A 21,486-nucleotide genomic window follows, 5' to 3' on the forward strand; every position below is an offset into this window, starting at 1 on the left:
CATGTATGGTTGCCAATTGTTTAGCGTTTGCTATATCGCTTTAAGATGATATGGAAATATTCTTGGAAACTGCAAAATATTCACAGAAAATAATAGAAAAACATCATTTTCCTTAAAATGTTTGCACCTTTGCACCTATTCTTCGCCATGGCGTTCCTGATTCGCCACCCTCCATAAGAAATCAACGTAGGTGGAGAATTAAGGAACTGAAATTAAAATCGCTGGCGAATACTGGTGCAAGTGGTCCAGTATTAGCCACCCCCATTTTTAATACAAAAACAAAGTTTCTGATTAGCTTTTATATTTTCCCTGCTGAGCATGGATTGAAAGCTTTCGTTTAATGTTTTGACAGTAACCAAAAGTCTTTTGGTTTATGTATAAACAATATTTTTCCTTAGGGTGACCAAAACTCCAAAAGTACACATGAATAACAGTTTTGCATTGAAACTGTTGATGTCTTGAAACTTTCCAGTGCTCTGGGGTTTTTAAATTATCCAAAAGGTCTTCCAGATAGTTTTCATGGAATTTTTGACAGATTGTACTAAGAGTCTTATGACTAGAATAATAAACTCACACATTGTTATTCTAAAAATAGATTTTGATGAATCTTTATTTTTCAATCTCCCATAATTTTGCGTCTGATGGCTGTTCATAGTGATTCTTGAAAGGTTTTTGTGAAGGTTTTTAACGGATATCTGGTAATGTTTTTGCGGAATTTCTTACGATTTTAAATATTTTTTTTCATAAGCCGTTAGTTGGCTTTTAACAAGCTGATTGGCAAAAATATTCAATGCATATTGCAGTGTTGATGTTTGATGGTTACCCAATCTATCTTTGAGAATAGAGTTTGCATTCCCGGGAACATTTCCCGGGAATTGAGATTTCCCGGGATTCCCGTTTCCCGGGAAATGATTTTCTGTTTCCCGAGATTCCCGTAATTCCCGGGACTTCCATATTTCCCGGGTAACTCTATATAATAAAAGAATTTACTATCTATTTTCAAACAAAAACCATCGCAAAATTTACTTTTCATATAATTCTATGGATGTTGCAGTCACAATTTTCAATATAAAGACCCTAGTTGGATATCATTCTAAACTTCGTACGATTTATTAAGAATAAATTCCACGTGGACTTTCGTTTAATGCTTTGTTGGTTTGAAACCTAGCGTTTGAATTGAAGCTAACATTGTTTTAGAGAAACATGAATAAATTAGTCACAAAGAAGAGAAATAACCAACAAATTAACTGGTAGAAAATAATATAGGGTCGATGTTGAATTTGGAAGCCGCATAGCTAAGAACAAATATTCGAATAAAATCGAAAAATAAACCCAGATTCATTAACGTCATCTAAAAGCATTTTATCTCGGTTTTGTAAATAAAAACATAAAAAATACGAAAACTCAGATTTTTGTATTTATTGTTGCTTGTGCTGGAACACAAATACAAATCAAAACCGTATTTTTACAAAACGTTTACATTTTTCCTTTAAAGTGTGGATCACAAGTTTTCGATTGATAAAAAAATAGTTTAATTAATGATTTTGTTTTATGACAAATATTTTCTCTTAGTAGTGCTACTATAGAAACAATAAGTTTGCCAGGGAACTTAAATTATAAGCAAAACTGTATTTCGATCATTTTTTTAACAAGATCAATTTGTGTAACAATGGTACTTAGATAAATAATTCCTGAGCTTCATGTGAAGAAATATTTAGCAACAATTTTAAGCAAACCGCCCATAGAAAAGCCACTAGGGCGACTATAGGGGACTGTATGCTAATGGATCACTGACCCTACACGAAATACGAATAATTTGATAAAGAAGATTTCAACAAATTGGCTTTATTTTCACATTACTTAGAATTTCCCGGGATTTCCCGGGAAATGGTAATTTTATTTCCCGTTTCCCGGGAAATCAAATCCCGGGAAATTTGGAAACTCTATTTGAGAAACTTCTTAGCAAGAATATTGTGGATTCCGATGGATGCCTTAGTAATATCCGACGAAATGTTTCAAATCTTGTGATTTTTTTTTTGTTGGAACGGCTCTCGGAGAATTCATTATTGTTTATCAATTTTTATGTTGGAAAATCGATGTTTGATGGATTTTGACAAGATCTTTTTTAGAAGCTCCTTACCGGGCTCTTGGAAACATGTTTGTTAAATTTTTGGCAAGATTCTAGGAATACTTATTAGACTTTAGATGATCTCAGCAGAATTCTTGCATTATATGTGACAGATTTCACTGCCAAGGTTGTTTGCTGATGCAAAATAATTTTTGATTTTGTAATTTTAAATTTTAGGCCTTCTGTAACTTTGCCATCCTAGATCGATTTTGATGAATTTTTCATGCATGCATAAGAAACTTTGAATTCGGTGCTGGATTTAGGTCCAAATTTGTTGGAGTACTATGGGTATTGCGAAATGCAAATGATGGGGAAATGCAAGACAATTCATCAAATACCTCAAAAAATAATTTTAAAATTGATCATCCTAGCAAAATGTAGACTATTGCAAAAAAAGGGGTAATTTTGAAAAACTTGGTCATTAATGTGCAAGAGGTTGTAAAATACCAAGCCGAGAAGCAGGCTCTGTTACAGCTGTGACGTAACTCCATAACGAAGAGGAAGGACATCAAAAGAAGTCTATTCATTTCTGTGGTGTCATGCACAAATTACGTCACGCTCCAAGTGGGGAGAGGGGGTCAAGCCAAGCGTGACGAGCCTTACAAAATTTTCGAAGGACTCATACAAAAAAACGTGACAAAGGGGAGGGGTGGGGTCAAAAAAATCGACGCGTGACATTTGTGTACCATCCCTGTATAATGAAATGTTCGTCACACGACAACGCCACCAAAACTTACAAAAGGGTTCATTTTGAGCCCCAACAGAACTTGTCTGAAAATGGTTAGAACATCAGAAGCAATTCATAAAGTGATAGAAAAATCATGAATTTTGTGCCGTGACTGCCGTCAAAAGGTGTTAGTGCATGATACACTGGAAACATACCGCTAAGGTAAATACCGGAACTGATATCTGGAAACGATGTTCCGGAATCGTCACAATAGTCTCTGAACTGAAACAATTTTATGCGGGCTTCTTTGGCCCGTTGACCGCTTTTGGTGGAGCGATTATACCAAAGCTAGTTATTCAAACATTTAATTCAATTTTCAGCTAATATTTCAGTTTATGATCAATTGCATTACATATCTCTTATCTTATAAATTTAACTGATTAAATTATTTATCGATTATATTAAAATAGAATATTGAACAAAGCCAAAAAGTAAGCTTGAACAAATTTGGTAGTAAATTGTCTAAATCAATCAAACACAATCTTACTGAATATTGGCAATGAATTTCGAACAACTTTGGAAGAGATTGACGTACTGTTAAGTCACCATTCACCGTGCACACATACAAATTCCTACAGAATATTCATACAATTTTCACAAATTATTCTTCTTTCAGCAATACAAGGTAAAACTGATGAAATGAAGTAGTTCTTTTCACAAAGCCTTCTAAAAACCTAGTTCTAGTAGTCAAAATCATGTGAATTCTGTTTAATGATGGGATTTTTTAAAAACTCTCAGTAGAAACGCCAAAAAATCACATTTTCCTTTTTGACGTTAGGGTATCAAATTTTTCAAAATTTCAATAAGTTTTCGCTGTAGATATTTCTAGTTACATGTATTTCGTCGTATGAGTCATGAGATTTCATGCAAATTATATATTTTTTATTGTGTTTCAGTCGAAACACAAATGCACGGTGAATGGACTCTTCCTAATATTTATGGTTCCTATTACCATGCATTAGTGTAAAAAACTTGAAATTATTGGGTAATATTGGATTTATTGTTATGTCGTGACTAAACTAGGGTAAGTGTACCAATTATGAAGATAGTGGTTCCTTATTTCGCCATACGTGATTACTTAATTGTTTTAAAATTTTGAAAATTTGTGTGTGTTGTAGAAGTTAGATTTAAGATATTGCTGTGTGCGTTTGAAATGCAAAAATCAAATGCGGGAACACCAAATGCAGTAAGATTTTCCACAAGAAATGCGATGTCAGAGAAAGATTTTTCTTGCTAGGGCGGCGGTGATTTCTATAATCGTTGCTAGGTGTCCTTCGATTGTTTTGTGTTACCGCATTTGGAGGGCATTTAGTCAAGATTTGCATCTCAAATGCAAACAGCAATATATCTGGATGTTAAAGCATTCAAAAAGATTTAAAATGTGAAAGTTATCAAAATGCCACATATGGCCAAATAGGGAACCACTATGGTCATAACTGGTACACTTTGAGCTTGAGCTTGAGCCCGTGGTTGCTACTCCAGTATCGCCAGATCAGCTGCACTTACACAAGTAACCAACCAGATGACTACTTGGGATTAACAAGCACCCTCAGTGTGTAAGTGCTGATGATATTCTATTTTTAGGCAACAATGGTGCCTGCCACATCAGAATGCTGACCAATGGGGGAAGGGGAAGGAATTGATGATGCATTCAACTGGCTCCCACGGTTGACCGTATATACCACTGCGTCAACGCGAGTTCATGCGGGAAGGGTGAAAGGGTGGGGTAATTTTTATGGCAGAAAGGCTTGCTGGTTTGGTTAGCAGACTGCCTATGTATCAGGCGTGAAGGAAGGTATGCTATAATGATGAACGAATGGAAGCGTAGGGAAACGGTTTATTCCTGTCCGTCTCGGGTTCTAGCAAATTATACAAACTTAGATTAAATTACTGGGGTCGGTGAAATTTTACTGGGTTTTGGAACTACCGAAAAAGTCAGTAAAATGAAAACTGCCGCCACGCGTAATTGAAAAGCAAATTTTACCATGTTTTATTTTTTATCAATATATGATATACGGTAAAAAGAAAGCTCTCTGCAAAATTTCAGTAAAAAATCTCTGTTTTTCGATTTCTGATTTTTTTTAGTTTACTGACTTTTTCGGTAGTTCTAAAACCCAGTTATTTTTACCGAACAGATTGAGTGTGTATGAACTATGATAGATACACCAACTGTGATATATAAGGAGTGGTAGATAGAAGCAAGTGAAAGATACAACTACAAAGTACGAGGAAAGGGACGGGCCTGGGATTGAACCCATGACCTTCTGCTTATGAAGCAGAAGCGGTAGCCATTAGAACACCAACCCCGTCTAGCTACCAAACTAGAAGAATATATAAAAAAAGTTCTAAACGGGTTTTGAATTCGCGATCTCTGGAGCTATATCTACACGCCCTAGCTCTCTCGGCTATCTGAACATCTTAACAAGTGGCTGACGAAAGGCGGATTGTTGAGCGTTGCTGGGTTTGTTTTGTGGCAGATTCATGTAAATTTCTAGCAGATTTAACCGAAATATAGTTGCAAGGGCCCTGGTTGGTTGACAGATGGTCATATTTGCTTCAGCTGTTGGCTAATGCTTGTAATTTTCAAATGTCTGCCACAATTTTCCGTCAATGTCCAAATTGCGTGCTGCCTAATGTTCAAAAAATTTTGCTGTGTATGCACTGAAAACATATTTTCTGTTTTTTAATGAAAAATTCAAAAATAAAACCTTAAATTTTAAATTACACAACAATCCCATTTTAAATATTTTTTAAATTTTCACCATAGAATCTTGATAGTAAACAGATGTTTGGGACAAAGTTTCATTATGTAGAAATTTTTAATTAAAAAGTTTTCCTAAGAACAATTTTTGGTTGATTTTAAAAATTTTGGTGTTTTGTCAATTTGTTCTGATTACACAATAAAAATCTTGAAATGATTCTGAACCAAAATGATTATATGAATAATTTCTCTAGAAGTAGCCATTTTCAAATAATTTCAGGTTTAATACAAAATTTATTAATTAAATATAAAATAGGCCATTTTCATTAGTTATTCGCAACTCTCCATCAATAAAAATACGTTTTCGAGAGTGAAGACCTTATTTCCTTCCGTTTACTTATTTTAGTTGATGGAAAATCGCAAATATCTAATGAAAATGACCTATTTTAACATTTAAATAATAGTTTTTGCAATAAACTCGGTTTCATTCGAAAACGGCTACTTCTTGAAAACTTATCCATATAATCATTTTGGTTCGGAATAATTTCAAGATTCTTATTGTATCATCAGAACGTATTTATTTTGACAAAAAAAAAAATATTTTGAAAATTGGCCAAAAATTGTTCTAAGAAAAACTAAAATTAAAACTATTAAAAATTTCTGCATCGTGAACCATTGTCCCAAACACCTATTTACCATCATGATTCTATGGTGAAAATTTTAAAAATATTTAAAATGGGGTTTTTGTGTAATTTTAAATTAAAGTTTTATCTTTTTATGAAAATAAATAAAATATTTTTCCAGTTTATATTTTTTCTTATAGTACAAACGGTTCACTACAACTTCTTCATAGAACATTTTTCTCTAAAACAACATGCAAAAATTTATTGGCCATTTTCAAAAGTTATTCTTGAGTCAAAATGATAGATTTTTCTATGGAAGACACTTATTCTACTATACCAAAAACACGTGCAAAATTTAATCCAAATCGAAGACTATCGAGCACGATTTTTATTTTTTCGACTCATTCTGGATGGAGTTCGTCAACTGCGGAAAAGATATAAAATACTCTTATACCTAATTGAAGTATTAGAAAGCTTAAACCAACTTTTGCAAAATAAGCGAGGTTAGAAAATTTTCACATATATTAATCAATCAAGACAAGCTTCACTTATTTAAAACGGTTTAGCGAACCCCCTGAGAAGTTGTATCGGCCCCTTTAGGAATCCGGGGATCACCGATTGAGAAGCCCTGGTCTGCATTAACTAAGGGGCATCCAAAAATGACATCCATCATTAGGGGAAGGGGGGTTCTAGAAAAGTGTGACAGTGCTTGTATTAGGTACTGGAAAAAGCGTGACAGAGGGGGGAGGGGGGTTTAGAAATCTCTAAAAACGATGGACGTCATATTTGGATCTTTCCTAAGGATGATTAATTCCATTTTGAACATTCAATGAACATATTTTTAATTGAAATCACTTTTTACTGTTTCATTTCAGATTCGGGTTTTAGCTGCACCCAAATAGATATCCAATTGATTCACCGCAAACGAATACTGTCTGCAATCCAGTGTGCAACACTCATCGGCCCACCAAATAAATCAAACCTTTTCGGCAGCAGTTCTTTCGTCGCGCAACGACGACGACGATTGTTATTCTTTCCTTTCCGGGATCTCGGAAGGAAAAACGTATACAAACAATTTTCCACCCGGAGAAGTCCAGTCATCATAACTCTCGGCACTTGTATTTACCCTCGCAGTTGAGAAAATCTCGGTACAATGATGATGTCGAGTAGAGCCGGTTATGAATGATGCCGCCTGCCTGCCGTTGACGAAGACGGCTACGGGAACTCAACGAAACCCCGGTACTTGGCTCAAGGACTTAAAATAACTCACGTGGTTCGATGAAGGCGCTTAGTTTATTATTCTTCCAGTTGGGTGGTTAGAGAAGAGAAAATCGGTGAAGATTGTGAAGAATTTATTCGTCAGTAGTGTTCGCCGTCGGTGGCGTGTAGAAGATCAAACGGTTCCGGTTCAGCGGAGTCAGTTAGGGTTTTGTTAGGTCCACGGTTTCGTTCGTCGCACGTGCTGTAGATTTGAATGAGAAACAGAGTGGGTGCCGAAGAGTACGCAAAACTGGAGCACAGCGGGGGAAGAAGATGTTGCCGCCGATTTGCCAAGTTGCGACCTGTGAAAATGAGCGTTCCATCGTCAGTCGCGGCTGGGCTAAAATTAGACAACGGCATAAATTATGTAAAGTGTGCGGCTGCTGCCCGAAATAACGCGTCGATCGAGCCAATTTATCGCCTGAACAGCCAAGCGCCAGTATTACTGGAGAATCCGCTTGAACGCAGTAGCATTAGCATAAGTGGTCCCATTGGTGACGACCTAGTACAACAAGTACAACAGAAACAACAGCGACATCAAGAAGACTGCAGCAGCAATCCCCAAAGTAGACCTCGGGGTCGTCGTCGCGGACGTCGACGGCCAAAGTGTGTCTGGATGTGGCGGCGCTGGTTCAACTACTCCCTTCCGTCCTTGGTTTCCTCCCTTCTAGTTTGCATTCCCGCCAAATCTTCAATCTACCTGTCACAGCTGCGACCATCACAGCAGAAGAGATGCAAATCCCAGAATTCCCACCAACCAAGTGGCCGTAGCAGTGTTGCCAACCGTGTGCTAGCTTCTGCAGAAGAAAAAGAAGAAATCGGTAATCCCAGTGCGGTTGTTAATGGTGGCAGTGATTGTAAAAGCAGTGATTACAGTAGTTGCCGAAGGGGAAGCCCGGGATGGCAGCGGTCATCGCGGAGTTGTCACCGATCGTCGCCACTGCTCGGCAGTATCTTCGGTGGCATCGATGTAAAGTTGGTGCTGGTGATTATGGTGCTAATTGGCGTTATTGATTACTCGGAAGGTAATTTTCCTTACTCTGGCTGTATCTCATTACTATACATGTTTGCTTATGCACCTCTCTCGCTCTATAGACAGTCACCACGCGATATGTTTGCACTTTGCTGTTTATGATTACAGGGGAATGGCTAATGAGATGGCTAAATAAGTAATTGAAAACAAGATGGATGGGACAAATTATGACACTTGGGCAGCAAGATGCAGGGAAAAGTTGGACTGAAAAATGATTACTGTTGAATAAGCTGTTTTGCTGGTAGGTGTGACCTACTGGAGAAAAAAATTTTCAATGCTTACATTTTCCATTTTCTAAAGTAATATTACTTCCTAGTGAAAATACGTATAAGTCAAATGGAAATAATTATTTTTAACCAATTAAATAATCCAAAATTTCGCATTTAATACAACAATATCATAGCAGCTGGCAAAACTGCTTAAGTAAAGTCAAAGAATGTTGAACATCTCTCGAATCCGAGGCGAAGTAACAAATTTGGACCTTTAGATGAATTTTAGTTGACGCTAAGCGCAATCGTGTGGTCCTTATAAAAATCAAAATTCTTAATGCAGATGGCAACACTGCTGAAATTAAAGAAGAGATGTATCTCATACATACAGATCAAACGAGACTCGAAAACTAAAATCTACAAAGGGGCAATCTTCAAAATTGGAGTAGATTTAAATGCTATAAAAAAACATAACAGCAAAGTTGAATGTTCAACAAAGTGAGGGAAGCACAAAGGTCTAGGTCAAAAAGCAGGCAAAATTCCAAATTTCAAACTTTGTTTTAACGTTAAATAACATGTCCGAAAAACTTGATTTTTCTTCAAAACCTGATTAATTCATTTTTACCAAATCCCATACTTATATACAGTGATGGCATTTCACCAGTGTGTAGCACTAGTGTGTAAGTGAATCTGTCTCACTGAGGAGCATCCACACACGCTAAGCCTGCTCAACGCAGCGCCTGTGTAAAAACTACACAGAATGAGGCAACCAATGCAGGACTCTCTGGCTGAGTGAAAATTCTATGTAAGTCGCACTCATGCTGTGTGTAACCGATTTGTTGGCCATTGGCTGTGCGGGGATCGATGGAAATGGAACTGTCAATCTCTTCCGCGCGGCAGCAAACAGTTGGCCGTTGGTAAGATGGGTAGTTTTCTGTGATTTTTTCAGGCGAAAAGCCGTAAGATGGTCGCAAATGTGGAAGTTTTTTCCCCATTTGCTTCCGCTTCGGCTATTCGAATGAAAAAATCTCTGAAAACTTGAAAATTTGAATGTGTTTTTTTAACGTTTTCAGAAGCAAAACAAAAATGGAAGCTAATTCCGCATTCCAAGCGTTCCTCCTCTGTGCGCATTTCACTCATTCGGTTTGTTTACCACTGTTTGCACAAAACTGTGTACAGCCCCCTTTGCACAGAATCTGTGCTGCATGATGAGAGGCTGATTTTGTGTACTCGGCACTCATTTCTGAGCGTGACAAGTTTAGCGTGTTTTGCACTGCACGCTAAACTTGTCACGCTCAGAAATGAGTGCCGAGTACACAAAATCAGCCTCTCTTCATGCAGCACAGATTCTGTGCAAAGGGGGCTGTACACAGTTTTGTGCGAACGTTACCGAGATTCGGTAAACGTTTACCGAGATCTCGGTTAAAGTTTTACCGAGAATCGTCAAATTATTACCAGGATATCAGCTGTTGGGTTCTCGGCGAAACCGTTTAAGTGTGTAAGAAAGGTACATGTTTAGCGAAGCTGGAAGCTGGGAAATGGAAAACAAAATTGTACTTTAAGGTTCAATTTAGAATCGTTCGTTTGCAAAAACGAAACAGGCAGTTTTCTTCCAAATGGATAACAAATCTGGTAAATTCAAAACGTCAGTTTCTTCATTTTGTCTGTTGCGATAAATAAACGTCCATGTTTTTCGTGATTTGTTGACTTATTAGAAAGAAACTGCTCCAAAATTTTGACAAATGTTACATTCTTACTATTGCCCACAAACATTTTAGATGTTAAAAAGCTATCGACGATGGATTATCAAATGGCGAGCTCGTTTCATGTTTCTATTTCAAATGAGTGAAATATTGACGTGACAAACATGAAGATGCAGAGGTATACTTGGTCTTTAGTAGCAATGGATGTCACACTAACATTACTTCCCTTTCCCGATAACCGTAAGGCGCCGTTATTGACTTTATTATTTTGAGTTAACAAAATTAGACATTGAAGATGGTAAGCTACTTATGTGCTCCATCTGTTGGTTCCTTGTGCAATTTCGATTATTCTGGGTAATCCTGGAGTTGCAACTATGAACTTTAAGGTCAACAATGCTCATTAGGGTGCGGCTTATTTTTCGAAATATCTCAAAACTAAAAATATCACGTCCTCTTCAGAGTTTAAATCGCATAAAAAGAGAAACCTCAAAGTTTGAAGCAAAAATATTAAGATTTATAGGTTGCGCAAGTGACATGTAATGAACCTTCAATGAATTCTTCATTACTTTGATATTTGCTAACCAGTTTTGAGGCTCTTAACATGAAAATCCTAAAAATTAAATTTATGAAAAATTTGTATGACATCATTTTTTTCTAAAATCAAAATAAGCCTAAGTTTAAAGTAGCTTTCTCTGAATTTTTCCTCATTTGACTAAAAAATTTATCAGTGTTTGTCCATAACTTCATAAATACTCAATCGATTTAAAATCTTTTGACATGATATTGAAGCCAATTTAATTGTTTAGGCTGTGTTGTAACCTTTTTATTATAAAAATACTTAGTTTTTTTTAATACCCTTTACTGTGTTAAAAAAACGAATTTCTTCGGATTTTTCAATATTTGATCGTCGAAAATTACATTTTTACTATTTTTTATTGAACACAAAAAAAATATCATCAAATTCATAAAAATAATTGCTGGGGAAAATTAGTTTCAACTTCAATGTTATCGTGGTTATCGTTATAAATTTGTTTTTGATTTTGAATTTGATTTTTGTTGTTAAAAAATCAAGCTTTTTGCCACGTTTTGTTAAATAACATAATTAAAACAATATTTTTATTAAATCTGTCAAAGAAAACAATAAAAACAACTGATTTAGTCACAAAAGTATGTTAAAAGATTTCGAATTGGTTGAGTGTTTATGAAGTTATGGCCAACCATTTTTGTTTTTGTAAAATGAAGAAAAATTTGAAAAAAAAAATCTTTTAATATAGACATGCTTTGGTTTTAGACAAATTTGATGTTATACAAACTTTTCATAAATTCAATTTGATTTGATTTTAGATAATTTTAAAGGGAATCATGCTAAAATCTAAAAATTGGTTAGAAAATATCAAAGTTATGAAGACATCATTTAAGGTCATATTTTATAACTTTGAAACGACTTAAAACAGCGTACAACGGCTTTATATTGCTTTGAATGTCGTTTGATTTTACCCTAAAAGAGCTAAAATGGCTTTAAATGGCTTAAAACAACTTAAAATGGAAAACCCAAAGCTCGTAGACACAAATGTCCAAATTAAGATGCAAAATTATGAAAAAAAGGAATTGTTTTGGTGGGCTTCGATCGCATGACTCCCAATACGCTCGACTGGGCGCGTTAACCAACTACGCCAAAGAACGGCTTAAAACGACTTAATATGACTACAATGGCTTAAAACGGCTTTAAATAGCTTAAACTGTTTTAAAATGGCTTAAAATTGCTTAAAATGGCCTAAAACGATTTAAAACGGCTTGAAGTGGCTCAAAACGGCCTAAACGACCTAGGTCGAACTAATACGGCTTAAAATGACATAATGCATCTTAGAATGGCCTAAAATGGCTTAAAATAGTTTGAACAGGCTGAAAAAGATTTAAAACGGCTTAAAATGACTTAAAACTGGTCACAACGGCTAAAAGTGGCTTAAAATGGTTTAAAACGACTTAAACAGCTTTGAATAGCCTTAAATGGTTTAAAACTGCTCCGGTTTTAAGTAGCCTAAACCTACTGAAATGGTTTAAAATAGCTTAATTCAGCTAAAAATGGCATAACACGGCTTTATATAGCTTAAAACGATTTAAAATGGCTTTCTTTTATCAAAAAACAAACCGAAAATTTACACCATAATTATAACTGCTGTTGCAATCGAGGTACAAATGGACCGGTTTTCGAACCGGCGTTTGAACCGATGTTCACTTTACACATGTTTGGGTTTAGGTTCAGGTTCGAGCGTTTCAGTTTGCACACGAGAAGAGAGTAGAAGGAGAGTACAAAACTGCCTGAACCAACGTGTTCGGTGTTCGTTTGGGAAGACTGGTGTCCGGTTCACGTAGTGCGAGTGCGAAAATATATTCGTGTTCAGTGGAGGATGGATAACTAACTGGTGAGCTCTTTTCATGCTTCTGATTACACATTTATATCAAGGCAATGTTACGTAAAAATATTTAAATAGCATATACTTTCCTTTTTTCTTCATTACTAACTGTTTACATGGAATAGTTCAACATTATGAATGTCAGTGTACTACGGGGTTACCTTTTCATAAACATAAATCTTTATTTTTCCGTCATTACTTAAAATAAACTATGATTAGTTCAATATTATGAATGTCTTTTCTTAAATATGCCATTTACGGTTCATTTTATAAAATTTCTATGACTATTTCACTTGTATACATCAAACTGCATTAAATTAAGAAGATTGAATAGTGTTTTTTCTCGAACTACTATACTATCGTTTTTGTATTTTTCAAACAAACTGTGGATGGTTCGTCACTTCAAGTGTCGGCATAAACCCTTATTATTAAATATTATTTTATTGAACATAGCTTTATTTACTTGTCAATACTAAAAAAACAGTTCGACTTTTTGAATACGTTTCTTCTTAATCTTCTTTCTTAAGATATATTTTCGAAGCGAGACAGAATGCAAAACTAGTTTTAAGGGGGCAGGATCCGTCATTGATTTTATAATTTTCAAAAGCAGTTTTTTCGTTCAAAATCAAGAAAATTTTCAGGAAAATGTGTTCACTGTATTGTATTCTCCAATTGAAACACAGTGAACACATTTTCATCGAATAATTTACAGTTTTGAAAAGAAAAACTGCTTTTGAAGTTTCGATGATGACGATGATTACGATGACGGAGCGTTGAGCGTTAAGTGAAAGTAATATTTTTCTACCTTATCCATGGATCGCAACGACCAAAGGTGACTCCCAGATCTGTTTCCTTCCTCGCTAATAAACACCCTTCCCGTGGTGATTGTGGAGATGCAGAGGTATTCTCGGTCTCTAGAAGCAACAAACATTACACACTAACATTCCATCCCAACTGCAAGCAGAAACTCCCATCCTTTATTAATTTGGATCGAAGTGCAATTCTTACCAGTTCCGAACAATCACGGGGTAGCAACCATTGACTTGTACAGTCAGTCTATGCTATGCTATGCTCTGCTTATTCTTCACTCGACTTGAAGAAATTGCCAACGATTGAGAACTTGCTTCTTCGTTAAAATTATGTTTGCATTGATTGCACCCGCTTTACACGTCAAAATCTTAGAACAAGGTTACGAAAATCGTACATTTCATAGGGCAAATACCATTGCTCACCTAGCTTTTTAGCGTGTCTTACTCAGTTTTTTGCAGATTTCTGATGGTGATCTAATAATTCAAAACGAGCGGTGCGCTAATGGTAAAAACACTGGATTCTATACCATTACCGGAATACCACTTACCGGAATGTACCACTACCCGGAAAACCATTTACCGGAATGTAGCATTTACCGGAATGCACCCGGAAAGCTAAATGTTCCATTTTCGACAACCTTTATCATTACATTTGTATACAATTTTTATTCTCTTTCACTGATACTCAGTACAAATTATATCACGCTAACCATGACATTCGTGGTTTCCCGAGCAGAAGAAAATAACTACTGAATACCAAAGTGAGGTATTCCATACCCAATACTTACAACCTGAATGAGGTATGAATGAGCCCTGCATAAGAGGTAAAATACCTCAAATAATACCTTCTGCATGTTCTACAAATACCAAGCTGATAATTAGATGAGGTATTGTAATACCTAAATAATACTTGATGGATTTTCATATAAAAGTGAAATTTTTCAATAATTGTTCAATACCTCCAGCAGTCCTCAATAGCTAACGAATACCAAAATGAAGTATTTTTAACCTTTTTCCAAATACCATTATAATACTAAAATAAGGTATCAATAACTGAACAATACCTAATTGTGGTATGATACCAAAATATGGTATGCATAAGTTATTGTCGAGTTATTCTTTCCTCCTCGGGTTCCTCGGTTTCCTTAAAAACTTTTTAAATAATAAAGATGGTATGGACCAAATATGTTTTTCTTTCTTGCCAGCGTTACGACTCAACTGGAACAAAGCTGTTCTAGTAGTATTTCTACTGTTAATAGCTGAGAGCCTATGTCAATCGACCACTTTTGCATTCATACGCAGGTACTTTAGCTCTTAAACGTCGTCAAATTTGCCGACAATTCTCATTTTAGCTTCAAGGCTCCCCTAAATCCGAGACTCCCTAGACCGACGCGACGAAAATCACTCAGACACGCTCATCAAACTGTGTATGCAGCGAAATCTTTGAAATGTTTGTCGATGTCGCCTTAATAAATCGCGTTGATTTTGGGGAGCCTTTGTGGTTTGAGGAAAGCTTAAGAAATCAATGCGAAACTAAGAGTGCCTTGGTGATCGAGAGTAGGGACACTATTCGCCATTGTGACGTCCATTTCTGGATTCCAAAATATTGAACCTCAATAGATCTGCTTTTCCTTTGAATTTGCTTGATTGTGCTACTGAATTTTCTACGAATGTCATAACCCGAATCCAATGCCAGGTTAATATACTAGAAAGAACAGTAAGCAATCATAAGAAGAAGATATTTGATCATTTTCGGCTAAACATATTTTGCCAAAAAGGCCGAAATCGGTGGAACTCGAACCCTAATAAAAAAGGGTGAATATCAGAGGACCCGAAACAGGTCATTCTAGAAAAGGGATATACGGTTGATTGACGTATGCAAAAACGAAATTCGGTGAATTGACACTCGGTGAAAGGTAGCACAACCAATCGTGTTAAAATTCTAATCATTGGTTATTTATTCACATTTGGACACTTCGAGAACCGACGGTCGAATGTTAAAAGTAAAGTTACATAGTTGTAGGCAAATTTAACCAGTTCAGCCAAGACAAGCTGCAAAGATAAGTTGAAAGAACAGCTTATTTTTTAAAGAAGGGTGAATCATCTATGAAATGCAAATGTATGAAGATGGTGCATATTGACATGATCAAGTATGCAGATATCTTAAGACTTTTCTTAGATGCTTATGTATTTTGAAGGAAGAACATCCCTTGTCCATTATCGTTAGTGATCATTTTAAATCTTTCAAGTCAAACTACTGACCAGAATGACCATAAAACGATTAAATGGACGTGGTGAGAAATGGAGAAATAATTTTCCGGTAAATGGTCCTTCCGGATAATGGTTTTCCGGTAAACGGTTCATTCCGGTAAATGGTTTTCCGGTAAATGGTCTTCCGGGTAATGGTTTTCCGGGTAACGTCGGAGAACCAAAAACACTGTTTTTTGTAACAAAATTAAAAATGGCCGCCAAAAAAGTTCCACCGAGTTCCAACCTAAATCACTCACAGACATGTTTCTTAGAGTGTCCTCAAGAGGTCTGAAAGATACAGCTGCAACTCTTCGAGACTTTTGACTATTTTTAGGTATACTTCTTAACCAGCACAAGTATGAAAATGAGTTGTTTGTGATAAAAAATCCGAAAATCTTGCAACGCTATGTAGTCTTGGCTCAACCAGACATTACGCCAGAGCTAGTTCATGCTCAAAATAATATATTTTAAATGTAGTTTCCAAGATTTTATTCATATTTCATATTAAAAACAGAAAAATAAAAAAAATGCGATTTTGTCGCATAAAGGCGTATAAGTCACTTTGGCAGCTACGAGTGAGAAGAGACATACTTGCAAATAACTTCTTACATCATTAATTCATTACATCATAAAAGTATTGCAAGGCTTTTCTGGGCAAATAATGAAATTGGCGCTAGGGACAGTTTTGCGATTATGCGTCTAGTATATGCCATTTATGCAAATTGTTGCTCTTTTGATCAGAAACAACCTACCCTTCCATACCAAGGTGCTCAAATGGCTTGATGTTCAAGTTTTGATTTTCGTCCCGCATCTCCATACGTTCAACGCACTGTGGGGCGATTCAAAATTTACAAATGTTTGAAAATCGAATCTCCCATATCTTCCATACTATCCTAACCATCAGAATAGTGTTCTGTGAAATGTTTAGAAATTTTGAAAAATGTTCCAAGCACGTTGGTTCTGGAATGTAAGTACAAACTCATCATCCCATAGTGAAAGATAATTCTTCAAACCCTAATGAAGGAAGTTGCTAAAGAAACAAATCCCTTTTGAGCTTATTTTGTTTGGGGATTTTTGAAGATGTTTGCAGGGATGTAATCACATATGAAGCAAATATCTATATTATAATTTGAAGAATGCGTTGCCATCACTACATTCCGGTACTAACGTGTTTGGAACATTTTTCAAAATTTCTCTATAGTAATTTCCATCTGAACCTACATTGTCCTTGACCTTTTTTTCTGTTTCTGGTCGGGATGAACCACTGTGACCAGTTTTCTTTGATCTTTTGTGGTATACCCGTGTCCTTTGTTTAGTGCATGTCGTTCTACTCCATTACTATTGAGAAATAATGAAGTAGTCGTTTTTTATACAAATATCATTCTTTACCATTTTGCATAGAGCTTCTTTAGTAAAAGATACCGCTATTTATACCTTTTGGAAAAAACAGTTTGTCACCATTAAACTCTCAAAAGCGCGCCCCTTAATCAGGTTCCGCCACTAGGCTGGTTGAATGATACTTACTGATTTTGACCATGCATCGGTACTCTAGCGTATCAAATTATTGCTTCAGCTTATAAGCTTCAAAGTCGTTTTTTGAAACTGTGAACAGGTTTCATTGCATTAGACATTTAGGTTCCTTGAAAAAAAGAAAAAAAGCTTATTTTAGAAGTTTGGAGGTCTGCTACTCCACTGATTCGGAATCGTTTCCCTCCTAGATATCGAAAGAAAACCACTTAAACTCGGAAAGAACATGTCTCATAAGTTGAAACCAATCTCAGATGCTGGTTCAGCTATTTTTCCACTTCGACCTCCTCATCAACCAGGACAAATAGGTGGGTCTTAGTAGCTTAGTACTCTCCTATACTTTTCCGACCGTAACTTATAAGTATTCACAAGAACAGATACAACAAGAGTACAATAGGGTAGATCTTACCCCGAAACGCACCTCGATAAGGTGATCTACCCGCGTTACAGGAACCTTGACCTTTAAATCATTACCTAGAAAGTTGAAAATTTCCTAGAACATTATTTTTATGGTACAGATGGTAAGGAAGATATGGAAGACTGGATTTTCAAACATTTTTTAATTTTGAACTGCCCTACTGTTCAGCCTGCTGGCTTACGAGGGATTCACCAATTTGAGAAAATCGAAAGGACCACCCTCTAGTTTTAGCACATACTAGCAATCAGTGGGTTCCAGATAGCCGTAGCGGTAAACACGCAGCTATTCAGCAAGACCAAGCTGAGGGTCGTGGGTTCGAATCCCACCGGTCGAGGATCTTTTCGGGTTGGAAATTTTCTCAACTTCCCAGGGCATAGCGTATCTTCGTACCTGCCACACGATATACACATGCAAAAATGGTCAATTGGCATCAAGCTTCTTCCTTGCTCTTGATTTACCATCTTTTTCCCCCTTTCAACGATCAACTACAAAAGAGAAGCGATTTTATCCACACACAAACTGAGCGTCCATACTCTGCGGGATGAAGAGTTAAGGTGACACGGGAGACCGTGTAATTTTCCCTATCTTTTGTCTCACTCTAACAATTATCATCAAAATTTTGTGGAAGCAAATCTCGAGTTTTAGTGAACCGATGAAGCTGAAAATGTATTGGGTTGTGCACTACATATATAGAATCATAGTGATACATTTTTCGCGTCGATATATAGAGTGGTTAAGGTGAAACATCTCGGAATCCAAAAATGGCCGGCACAATGGCCGACTTCTCCCCCTACTCATGTCTTCAAAGGCACAAAACTGGAGAAATAGTTGGCAAACGTCCCTGATCTTTTTATTTTAAGCTTTCTTTGAGTGCACAAAGCTAAAATAAAAAATGCACTGTTGTGGGATGCTTTCTTCGCGAGATTTGTGCCTTTGAAGTTTTAGTGCAATTTTATAAGCTGATTCCAAACTGTTTCACCTTAACACGTTTGTGTTTGCTTATTTCATTACCACTATCAGAAAGATTGGTGTTAGCTCTTCCTGATAGTGGTATTGGTGAGCGTGATCGAGTTGAATGGGGCTCAACAGCGTCTTTCAAAGCCAATGTTTACCAATGTCGATGTGCCCTTTTGAAATGTTTGTCCAGAGTTGTAAAGAGTTTGTTTTGACAATCTCAGTGCTCCAAAGAGAAAAAGATTGTTTTCCCCTTTCTCAGTTCGGGGTAGAGCATTTGCTTCGAGATTGCTCCATCTATTCGATCAAGATGAGACTAATAAAGCCTGATTGGCATAGAAAGCTCTCAGTTAATGACTGTGGAAGTGCTTATAAGAACACTAAGCTGAGAAGCAGGCTCTGTCCCAGTTGGGACGTAAATTCAGAAAGAAGAAGAAGCAATCAGTGACATAAAGTTGGAATTCAAACGATGTGTGCCGATTTCAGCGGCCTGGTTCAGGCGGTAATTGCTCAAATGCTTATCCTGTAGACACCGTAGAGATTTCCCATAATATTCGTTACAGGTGTATCTTATTTCATGTGGTCAGCAATGCATTGAAAATTTTCTATAAATATCTCTGAAAGAGTCTCAAGAGAAGTACAGTCACCCCACGCGGTTGAATCACCCACAATTTATGAATCAGCAGATTTCAAAAGACAAAATTGTTATCAAACTTAGCACAAAATATCACAAAATTATTTTTACTGATAAGCAACACATAGTGTTCAGCCATTTCAAGACTTTTTATCTTAGTAAAACAGCTCTTGATCGCAGTATGAACCAACAATATTACAAAATTCTTTTTGTAGCTATTTGGGCTACATTTTTGGCTAACTTTGTATGCCGTGTGCCTATTGACGCCTAGCTAGAAACGACGTTTTAAAGTTTGTTTCAAAGATTTCTTGTGAGGGAATGAGCCTCAGACAACATTTTTAGATTCAATAGACATAGCTCTGAGAGAAAAATGCGTATTTATACGAATTTGGCTGAGATTTTTAAGTAAAATACTTGATCAATAAATTGTGGGAAATATACACACTAGTCACAATTTATGAGTCAGCGTTCAAACTACTAGACTTAGTATTTTTTTAAATGATTTTTTGTTTTAAATAATTCCCAATGTAAAGTTTTGCTACGGGAGAGCAAAACTGGTTTGGGACCATTCATAATCTACGAAAAAAATAATTTTGTGGGAAAGGAATCTGAACATACCGTAATCCGGGGTAACATTGATTAGCGGGGATACATTGATAGGAACGGCTCCTCTCATGAAAGGTTCGTTTCAACATTTATTGATGGAATATTTTCAAAGCATGAATGGTGCTTCGTTCTTTTATATTTATAACGTAATAAGAATTATGGTTTTTGCGAAATTTTTTTTAACTTTTCGAAACAATGATTTCTATCAATTTCTATCACACTACTGATGATTTGTGTCTCACATGAGATCTGTAAACGACACAGTCAAAGAAAATGCGGTGATTACTAAAAATGGCATCGTCGAAAATGATTCCGCAGTAAAAACTCTCATAAGTATGTTCAACTAAGCTAAATGAATAAATTACTATAATGAATGCTAAATTACCTAAAGAAATTTCCTAGCTTTAGGCGTATTCCACGGTTCAAGCAGTTTTAAATTTAAAAATTGATAAAAAAGTTAAGAAGTTTCAAGGGTTTAGACTTCATATTCGGCTTCTGGGGCCATGATTTCAGTAAGAATCTATATTTTAAATATTACCGATCATTATTTTGTTTGGTGATTAATGTCAGCAAAATCAAAAAAATTCCTGAAAAATAAATACTGTATACTTTTACGAATCCGGTGCCAGTACTTGTTTTAAAAATATAAAGATTAATACATCTACATTTTCAAATGAAATATTTAAGAAATATTCAAAAAACTAATCAATGTTACCCTGGATTACGGTACTAATGAATATCCATGATTTTGAAAAAAAAAAAAACAAATTCTTATGAAAAAAAGCTATTTAGGGGGATTATAGCCATATTTGATCATAAAAACTGAGGACGTGGTTTATGGCAGGCCTATTATTTGATTATTAGAATTACGTTGAATAATTTATGGACTAATCAAGGAACAAAAATAAACAGAATAGATGTAAAAAATGTAAATAACTTTTAAATTACACCTGATAGGTTCTTCCTAATTTTGCTATAAAAACGGGGTATTACTTCTGCAGAAGGACCAAAAGTAACGAGTGTGAAACAAAAGAACTGGTTTGCATCCTCCCTGATTGATATCAATATCAATTGTTTGTCATTTTTTATGATCACTTATGTTGCACGTAAGTTTCTTTAGATTAACTTCCAGGCTGCACTGTTGTCTTTTCTATCAGACACATGGAGAAGTGAAAGGAATTCACACTTTTAAAAATTAAAAAAAAAAAAAATTTCACCTACGTAATGTGCCATCATATAATTGCCATATAATATTGGAATCCTCAGTAAAGGCAGTCGAAGAGTCAAGCATTTACGAGTTCTGCCATCTAGATCTAATGATTGTATAATTACACTACCTGTCATCATCCTCCAAATAAACATGCTCCAGAATAAGTCCACAAATTCAATGTTCACTAGGCCCGCTCAGTAGCAAAATGAAAAGTCAAGCAATGTCATGAATTCATGAATATTTCAATTCTTGAAATACTTGGTTCCGGTTCACCCCCGGA

General features: G+C 35.9%; 1 protein-coding gene across 2 annotated transcripts in view; it reads left to right on the plus strand.

Moving 5' to 3' along the window:
• The window catches only part of LOC5574901, a 318,036-nt gene that overhangs the window by 47,604 nt on the left and 248,946 nt on the right, over positions 1-21,486 (plus strand). For both annotated transcript variants that reach the window (XM_021841342.1, XM_021841343.1), the window contains exon 2: positions 7,055-8,464. In XM_021841342.1, the coding sequence (XP_021697034.1) occupies positions 7,654-8,464 (811 nt within the window). In that variant the 5' untranslated portion in view covers positions 7,055-7,653. The remainder of the gene's footprint in view (positions 1-7,054; positions 8,465-21,486) is intronic.

Source organism: Aedes aegypti, chromosome 2 (assembly GCF_002204515.2).
Source record: "Aedes aegypti strain LVP_AGWG chromosome 2, AaegL5.0 Primary Assembly, whole genome shotgun sequence".
Lineage (NCBI taxonomy): Eukaryota > Metazoa > Arthropoda > Insecta > Diptera > Culicidae > Aedes > Aedes aegypti.